Source organism: Corvus cornix, chromosome 17, assembly GCF_000738735.6.
Source record: "Corvus cornix cornix isolate S_Up_H32 chromosome 17, ASM73873v5, whole genome shotgun sequence".
NCBI lineage: Eukaryota > Metazoa > Chordata > Aves > Passeriformes > Corvidae > Corvus > Corvus cornix.
Window position 1 is genome coordinate 6,105,335 of NC_046346.1, and position 9,293 is coordinate 6,114,627.

Below are 9,293 nucleotides of genomic sequence, written 5' to 3' on the forward strand. Positions count from 1 at the left end.
GAACTGTTCTCCAAGGCTGATATGCAAATCTTGGATGAAAGCCTGGGAGTCCTTGCTATCTGCCAGGCTTTGATGCCCAGACTCCTTGCCTGTAATCTTTGCCATCTGTGTAGACGATATCAGAGCTATCAAATAATTCTACCACAATGTGAGCCTTGAAAAAAAAGAGTCTACTAGGAAAAGTACACAGCAGTGTCCTTGGATAAAAGTGAAAAATTGAATCAAGCCAAATGCATTGCTATGATTTTTGCCTACCAGGTTAAGCTTACACAGACTTTGGATAGGGAAAACATTTTGTATTGGTACACTGAAACCATCACAGGACATACCAGGAGTTACCAGGAAACAGCAGGGTTTACAGCTGCTGTTACAGGCAAGATTTGAATCCTTCCATCGGTTCCTATCTGGTGTTTTCAAGGCTTTGAGGCATTGCTGGAGATGGGCTGGTATTTTTTGATTTCTGTTTCCAGCTTATTGGGAAAGAGCTGAGCCTGCTAAATATTTGATATTTACCAAACTGTGATGCTGAAATACTGGAGGCATCTGAAGAATCCAGCTCTGTTCTCACACCTCTCATGCCCCAGCACACTGCTGACATGTGGATGCTCTGCTTCCATCCCGAGGTAAAGGACAAATGATCCCTGTGTGTGGTGTGGGAGGAGATTGTATGTTATCTGCTATGAGTCACTCTGATAAATAACCTTCTCGAGGACTTCTCTTGTTTATAGCAACAGCCTCAAATGCTAAAGTTTACAGAGACTTTAATCTTTGCTGTTCTCAAGCATATTTACTTCGCAGTTTTATCAGAAACATCTCCGGAAAACCTCAGTGTTTTTATAATTAATTGAATAATGTGACTGATGTTAAAAATAAATGGGTTTGGAAAAATGCCCAGTGAGCTGCTGAGCAGTGTGTAGTATAGCAACCGTAGCTGCATTCTCAGGGATATGTGTATTTTCCTAACAAACGCAGTCTCATGACTGAGAGATTAAATCTTTATTAGTTCGAAATTCACCCTGTTGATTTTGCTGTGTTTATGCTGCATAATTGTTTCTGAAGAAATTCACATGTTTTAAAGGGACAGTGCTCCTGTTTACAGAGGGGATCGGTTAGTCTGAGCCTCCCACAGAGGGAATCTGCGAGTAGGGTATCTTCATCCATCCACCATCCCTCTGGTTTTATATTATTTTCTGTTCCAGGCGCAACCCATTAGCCATGGGACCGTGTGTGTGACCAAGGGGCTCTGATACATGTGGATTCTGCTCATCCCAGACTCACATCCTATGGATTTCTCCTCTATGGCTGTGCCCACCTCACCTCAGCTCTGTGACTCCCAGCCACGTCCTTGCCCTGTGCTCTTCCTGACCTAAGACTTTCCCAAGGCCGCTCCCCAGTGCCGCCACCACTTCCTCAACTTTTGCTGGCTCAGGGCATTGTCTTATCAGTCTGGGATATTTTTATCAGTCTGGGCTCTGCAGTTAAGGCTGGGCCTCACCTCTGCTCTCCTGGAGAGGTGTGCCCAGCTGGCCAAGGCTGGGACCGCTGCGCTCTGTGAGCGAGCACCAACAGAGATGCCTTATCTTGCCTCCTCCCTGCTTTGAGGACAGAGATAAGGCAGCAGTGGAGAAACAAGGCAAGATAAATGCAGGAGGGACAAAACTCAGTGAGGTGAAGTGAGGTAGATCCTGTAATGCATTTGGTGAGCCTTCAATTACTGTCTCTTATCCCAGGGGAATCCCAGATGCACAAGCCCTGAAAACTACATCATCAGCATCTTCCTCTGGAAAGCATCATCACACTAATTCATTTGTCCTGGCAGCCAAATGATTAAAGTTTTAAAACTAAATTACACATGTTGCTGTAACAGCATAAACAGAGTAATGGTTCTCCTCTGTTACACCTGTCACCTCTGCTGTAATTGCCTTAATGAGCTTTCAGCCTCATCATCCAAAAAAAAAGAGATTATCACATGACACTTTATGCTGTAAGTGTGTTCTTGGAGCTGTGGGTGGGATGCGATGACCTGCTCCAAGGAGCTGTGGGTGGGAGCTGCAGTGGATAGGTGCCTTCCCCAGGACTGGGGGAAGCTCCAGGCTGGGGAGCTCCCAAAATGAGGCAGGGGGTGCAGACACCACAGCAGTGTAAGCTGTAGCATGGAGGCAGCTAGAAACCCTGTGATGGGAATGGGTACCTATCCCCATTGCATAGGATTACCCCATGGTGTGGAGTTAGCCTCGTGTCTTCTCAGCTTAATAACAGGCTGCACTTTGACCTGCTTGTGTTTGTTACTTTTTCCATATTTAACTGAACTTATCATCATAAAGGCCAGGAACTGTTTCACTTTCTGTGCCAGGCTGGGTTTCCTGTTGGATGTGCAAAGGACACACCTGCACCGTGTGTTTCTGGCCTGCCAGCACTGGGAATCCTGTTATCGACAAAGGGAGCCCAGGAATCTGGAGTCGGTGGATTCCTTTCCCCAAATATGCAGCTAGACCTGAAAATCCAGCTGCCTGGCTTTTTTTGTTTACTGGTTTCCATGTCTGCTTCAGTGTGTCCTGGGAATGTATGGCAGGATTCTCCATGAGGTCTGTGGGTAGAACTGGATCTTTGTTTGTTTGCCTCTTCCAAAATCTGCAGACTTGGAACCTGCTTTGCCTCAAGGCTTGTTGAGTTTATTAAGCCTTATCCTGTGGCTGTATCCCAGCTATCCATCCCTTCAGTGGTGTGCTGGACAAGAGACTTGCTGGTTGTGGCTGGTTGTGGCTGGTTGTGGTCTGTCCCACTGACTTCAACCCCACAAATACTGCTGTTACCCCAAATACATCAGAAGCAAGTGTAAGTCTGTGGTTCCTCCTTGACATAGCAACCTCTAATTTGGGATCCCAGGTGGCAGAGGTGAAAGAAACTGTCCCTGCTGGCGCTGGGATTCTGTCTTGGGTTAATCACCTGCACATCTGGGACCCAAGGGCTCATGAGCCCCATTTGCAGGTGATACCGGCTTCATTCCAGCACTCAAAACATGGCCTGGCCATTTTCACACTGACCTGACCACCCTTCTGCTGACAGTACTGGCTGGCAACAACCTCTCATGTGACAGCAGGAAAAAAACCACAAAAGATCCCCAGAAGGATGCTTTGCCAAAACAGGCTTGACAAACTTTAAAAATATGCTGGAGGAAGTAAAGGTTATTTGGGTGAGTGTGCAGGTGGTGTCATTCTGTCCCTCAGTGAGGATCTGCTCCCAGAACTGTGATGTGGTGATGGCACTGCACTGTACTTGTGGGATACTGACATATGTGTGGCCTTCTAAAAAACCTTAAAACCTGTCCCTTTACTTATAATGAGGAACTTGATGTGGTTTTTTTCATCTTGTGCTTGCCCATTCGGTTCTACAGTGAACTCATCCCAAAGACAGACACCTCAGTGTCCTCTGCCATGTCTGTGGGAAGCAGAAGGACCTGGTCTGAGTCCCCAGGCATCCTGACTTTTCCAGGGATATCTCATTGCTGTGCTCGGCCCTTTGAATTTCTTCCTCTCCAGGCTCTCAGCCCTGAAAAGATTCACCAGCGAAGGGACCAAACAGGATCCCACAAGGGTCTGGAGGACAGGGGTGGCTCCTGGGACAGCGCAGTGCCGCAGCTCAGGATCCCGGCGTGCAGTGCCATCTCCTGGAAAGCCGGTCTGCAGCCGGACACATGGTAAGCAGAGCTTTGCTCCGGAGGGAGCAGAAGCGCTTCTGGCGGCTTGGTGATGCCTCCATGGCCACAAACATTCTCTTCTCACCACTGAGAATCCCCCACCAAATTTCCCTTTCCCCAGCAGGCCGGAAGATGCTGCTCACCCTCATCTCCGAGGCACCCTGTGGCAGAACATCTCTGCATGGCTCCTTCCCAGTCTGGATGTTGAATACAAATCTCTAGGTACAAAAAGAACAGCAGAGAACAAATAAACATCTATAAATGCTACTCCTTAGCTTTTGTTCTGTTTGGGCATCAGTTGCCTGTTCAGTTGAGTGTCCTGTGTATTTGTTTGCCCTGTCAGTGTCCTGTTCACCTATTCCTCCTGGTTTTAAGGGACACTTTTCTCTGTCCCTCCCCAAGTTTGATGACCTCTTCATGAGCAACAACCAAGCCCCTCATCACACAGTTCACCCTATATTTAAAATGTTGCCACATCTTTTTAATGAGACAAAAATCTGTACACAGAACACACACTTGAATGCTGCTGGCTCTTGACTAAGCTCTACACTTATCCTGAAAAGAGAAGAAAAATGGGTGGTTCCGATGGCAATATGTTTACTCCTCTAGAAAAGTAACGCAGCTGAAGTGCTTAGTCACTGAAAAAATGCACACTGCAATTTAAAGCCAAAGGCTGGTATTTCTACCATTATTTTAGGCTTTGTGACATCTTCTGAGCTGTTGGGAGATTACTGTACTTCAGTAATCTGTCAGACACTGTGAAATAACTCGTGCTCCAAGGTAAGCCTGTAAAAGCTATTATTTGAAAAAGACTGTAATTATGTAAATACAAGGCCACAAGGTTCACAAACAAGAAGAAAAGCTACTGTGACTCGTGGTTGTTCACAGCTCTCCTTGGTCCCTTCACAGTGAGGATTCTGTGTTGCAAAGTTGTTGTCATGAACTCATTTTCACTTCCGCCTTGGCCCATACCAATGAACTGAAACAGCCTGTTTACCAAAATGTATTTTTTATTAAAATTCAGATTTGTAAAGGAGAGATCATTACACAAATGAGGTAAACCAACACATATGACATAGTTCTCACTTTAAAAATAAATTTCAATTCAGCAATTGATTTGATTCCACAAAGTCTAAGAGGAAGAGTCAGGCAAGTGCTACGCATGTGGTGAGATGCCAGACAAGGCAGGATCCACCCCGTCTCAGCTTGGAGGTGTCAGTCCCAAGGGAGCCTTTCAGGGACCAAACCCTTCTCATTGTGTTGTCCTTTTCTCCCCCTTCAGATTTGCAGACAAGAGATGAGTAAAGGACAGGGACCAACAGCGGTGACCTCTTCACCTACTGCTCTAACCAGGGGTCTCCCATCAGCATCTCCCCATTAAAGGCTGTGTAAAGGTTTCATTTGATTGTGCAAATTCACTCCCTTGCCAGCCCTAAAGGAGACTTAACAGCAAGTAAATACCAGCTCTGGAAAAGTTCCATTTCAAAAGTAATACCTGGCAAGCAACAAGCCTGTCAAATGTAAGCCACTTTGCAAGGTAGAAGGAGACGAGTTACACTTCCTTTTTTTCTTTCCCTAAGTTTTCTTCCATGTATGTACAAGTGGACAAGTTTGTGAAGTTACTGCAAGTCTGTGAAAATCATGTTGACCATCCTGTGCAATTAAGCTTTCTCATTAAGGACCGAGCCCCATAGCCTGAATGCTTCAGAAGTGGCTGTGATGATGTTTTACCCTGTATAACGGTATAGGACAGTGAGGAGAACCTCAGCTCTGTTTCTCAGGATGCGGCCGGCCAGCAGACAAACACGGAATGGCTGGACTCACTTCCAGCTCCCAAACAGTACAAAACAAACTCCACCAGCAGCAGAACCAAGTAATGCCCCAAAATTCACTCAAATCAGTGGCTGACAAACTCCTAAACATTGGGAACTCCTGTGTGGCTGCAGCTTAGTCCGGGACCTTAGTCCAGGTCCACTTTGATGGATCAAGGTATTCTGGAGGTGCCAAACTATGCAGATGAGGTGGAGATGGAGTTTCACCATTCAATCCACCTGAGTGAAACTCATCCAGGCCCTTGGGCGTTTACGCTGTGACAAATAAAGACATTGCACCAAGACGTATCCCAGGAGAGTTTCTGGTACCCAAGACATGAAACTTCCATCACATCTACCAAGCTGATAGAGAAATTTCATGACTGCACGCAGATAAAACATGAGGTGAATACACTGTTTCAATCCCACCGGGATCCTCAGGGGAGGTGGGTGGCACTTAAACTGCACAGAGGCTGGGTGCTGGTCTGCATGGGCTGGATGTCACGCTGCAGCATCCATAGCTCTCAGTGCAGAGGGAAGGTTCAACCACATCCAGGACCATGTTTCCAGTAAATGCTTCCAGCAAGAGCCAGAAATGCATTCACTGTGTGCGCTATGGTTCACGATCACTGTACCTTGGCAGCTGCAGCACTGATATCCCGACAAAACTCTCCACGTTAGAAGTCAGTTAAAGGCTATAGATCTTGAGAGAGAGACAAAGAGAGAGGCGTCATACTTAGGAGAGATTTTTTCCAAACAGAAATTAAAAAATAACTTTAAAAAAAAAAAATCTATTGTTCGAGGAACTAAAACAACCCATATTAAGTTGCTGGTTTATTACACATCCTGCTATGGCTCTGAATGAGAGTCTTAAAAGGCAGATTAGCACAAGATTAGCAGAGAAAGCTGTTCAGGCTTAGCCAGGCTCCAAGGGAGCCATTCACACTGAGAAGAGCCAGCACCCCTCAGTCCCAAGTGTCCTCTGCCAGCATGGGCAGGTTTTTAGCATGGCAGATGTCCTATAGAATCATAGAATTGTTCAGGTTGGAAAAGACTTCTAAGATCATTAAGTCCAACCATTTCCCCAGCACTGCCACATCCACCACTAACCCATGTCCCCAAGTGCCACATCTACACATCTTTTAAATCCCTCCAGGAATGGTGACTCCACCACTGCCCTGGGCAGCATGTGCCAGGGCTTGTCAACCCTCTCAGGGAAGAAATTTTTCCTAACATGAATCTGAAGTTCCCTCCCATCACTTTCTTTCACTGGATCATACCATCTTGCTGCCCTGTCTGGCCAGGGTCAGTGGTGACCGATGGACTGGGTGTATTGCTCTGCAAAAATCGACGGAAGTCCTTAATCATGGGGCGGAGGACCTGGATGAGGGCACTCAGTGCTGCCTGTGTCCCTTCCATGGCCTGTGCCTGCCGCTCCTGGGCGCACGCCTGCACCTCCTGCGAGCGTCGAATCATCTGGAGCAAGTCATTCTGCTGCTCCAGGTGCTGGGCAATCTCCTTCACGTGCAGATTGGTCACTCGCTGCTCCTGCAGGAGCTTGGCTGAGTTCAGGGCAATGCGGCTTTTCAGCTCCTGGGGCTTGGCAGACACCTCGTGTTGATGGGCCATCATCTCCAAGGGCGCCTCTGTGGTGACAGTGGTGGGGGCTTCTGTGGTGCAGTACTCCACAACCCCATCCTCCAGACTGTGGTAGGTTGTCTCTGCAGGAACTGAGAATAAAGGACAGAAAGGGAGTCAGGAGTAGCTGCGATACAGGATTTTTATCTACAGGACTATTCAGTGAATAGCACAAAAATACGGCCTGTTCAGTGAGATAACATACAATGGCCAGACATGCACAAAATGACCTATTTAAGTCTACTCCACCCTCAGTCGAGCTTCCTTCTGGGCAGTACAATCCAAAGGAATAGGGAATGCCTTATCTGTCTAGACAATATAATTTCTCAACCTCCAGTTTAGAACAATTTTTCCAAGCAGCATGAACTGACTGACATAACAGCAAAGACAAGATTCAGAATGGCCCCTCTCGGTAGAAGAGCTGCTCTTTACAACACTGCACACTGGGAAATCAGCCCTGGAAATGTTTTTCCCTCTGCTTTTGTTCCCAGAGAGGGACTGAAGAATCTCCCAAGGTGCAAAGGATCCTTGACTCCTTTGTCCTTAAGGCTGAGTCCAGCTCTCAAAGCTGACTTTCAGTATGTGCCTGTCTTGCGGCCACTCCCCTGCAGCACAAGGGCAGACTGGGAGGAGCATTTCATTGCAGAGATGTGGGGATTTCTTTTTGTTGGGGCTTTCTTTGCCCAAAGAACTTGTGGGCACCTGGAAATGCTCAAGGCCAGGCTGGATGCAGCAACCTGGTCTAGTGGAAGGTGTCTCTGCCCATGGCAGGGGGCTGGAACTGGGTGCTCTTTAAGGTCCTTTCCAACCCAAACCATTCTGTGGTTCTTTCCCCACACAGGGCTCGGGGTCTGCTCGAAGAGGGGTTTCAGGGCCTCTGTGTGACCCTCCAGTCCAGCCCAGAGCGTTCCAGCGGGCGCAGCACTCACTCTGGGTCAGGGTGACCGTGGTGGCCGACGCGGTGATGGGGATCTCGCTCCCGTCACCCGCGCCGCAGTCCCCGCTCGGCAGGCTGATGATGGTGGCCTCTCCCAGCAGGTTGCAGATGCGCTGCTGCATGGGGGTGAGGATCACCGGGGCGGCCGCGGCGCCCGCCGGGTCCTCGCCCTCGGGCCCGTTGCCGCCGCCGTTCTGGTTCTCGCCTCCTCCTTCCATGGCAGCCCGCACTTGGGCCACTTTGCGCCGCACCTCGGTCTTGAGGTCAGACCACTTCTTCTTGACCTCGGGCAGCTCGCGGTGGCAGGTGGCGACGGCGTTGACGCGGCGCAGGATGTCGTGCCAGGCGGCGGCCTTGGCGGCCAGCGGCACGCCCGCGTTGAAGTGGTTGACGAGGAGGTGCTTTCCCCGCTCCAGCTCCTCCACGATGATCTCCACCTCCCGCTCCGAGAAGTTCATCTTCCGCTTCTTGGCTGGGGGCGCCGGCGGCGACGCCATGGCCATGGGGGGGGGGGGCACCGGGAACGGGGCACGGGGTCACACCTGGGGGGCCTGGGAGACGCTGGGCAGGGCCAAGGGGCGGCAGGGGCCCCCCACCCCCGGGACCGGGGACAACAGGGGGGCCCCGAGGCCCCTCAGGGCCCGGAGGGCTCGGTCCCCCCCCGTTCCCCCCTTGGCACCGCCAACGATACGCAAATTGCGTACGGCGCCCGCCCGGCAGCCCCGCGCAACAGCCCCCACCCTGCGGCACTGGCGTAATGGCTTCCAGAATCGGCCCCTCTTCCTGCCACGCCTGATTGGCCCTCCCGGCTGCCCGTCACATGACTTTCCCGCCTCCCGCCTGCAGTGCCGCATTATTATTGGCCAAGAGCCCTGTCCATCACGCAGCCAAGAGGCGGCCCCGCCCCGCCGCTGGTCTCAGGGCACTGGGCCTGCGTGGGGCCGGTGAGGGGTTGGGCCTGCTCGTGGATTTTCCCCGCTCTAATCCCATTGGGTACTTCTCCTGTCCATCAACCCAGAGCGCGCACTGGTTTCCAACCTACCGGATGCGCACGACATTCGTCAATCTCAAACTGACTCCCGGCTCTCGCTCTGATTGGAGATGTTCGCTTTATCACCGCCTTCCCAAGGGGTTCAGCCAATTGCGGTTTGGTCCGTGCGCCTGCCCCCGGCCCCTGTGCACCGCGCCGAAACCCCGCGGCGCTTCCTTC

At 50.2% G+C, this 9,293-nt stretch overlaps 1 protein-coding gene across 2 annotated transcripts; it reads right to left on the reverse strand.

Moving 5' to 3' along the window:
* Positions 1-4,687: 4,687 nt before the first annotated feature.
* NAIF1 (nuclear apoptosis inducing factor 1) lies at positions 4,688-8,843 on the reverse strand. 2 transcript variants are annotated; one of them, XM_039561900.1, is made up of 3 exons: positions 8,076-8,839; positions 6,789-7,238; positions 4,688-6,211 (listed from the first exon to the last, which is right to left on the reverse strand). In XM_039561900.1, the coding sequence occupies exons 1-3, from the start codon at positions 8,584-8,586 to the stop codon at positions 6,204-6,206; spliced, it is 969 nt and encodes a 322-aa protein (XP_039417834.1). In that variant the 5' UTR covers positions 8,587-8,839; the 3' UTR covers positions 4,688-6,203. The 2 variants fall into 2 exon arrangements, with proteins under 2 accessions (XP_039417834.1, XP_019140330.2); XM_019284785.2 differs by lacking the exon at positions 4,688-6,211 and having other exon boundaries at positions 6,631-7,238; positions 8,076-8,843.
* Between the last annotated feature and the right edge of the window lie 450 nt (positions 8,844-9,293).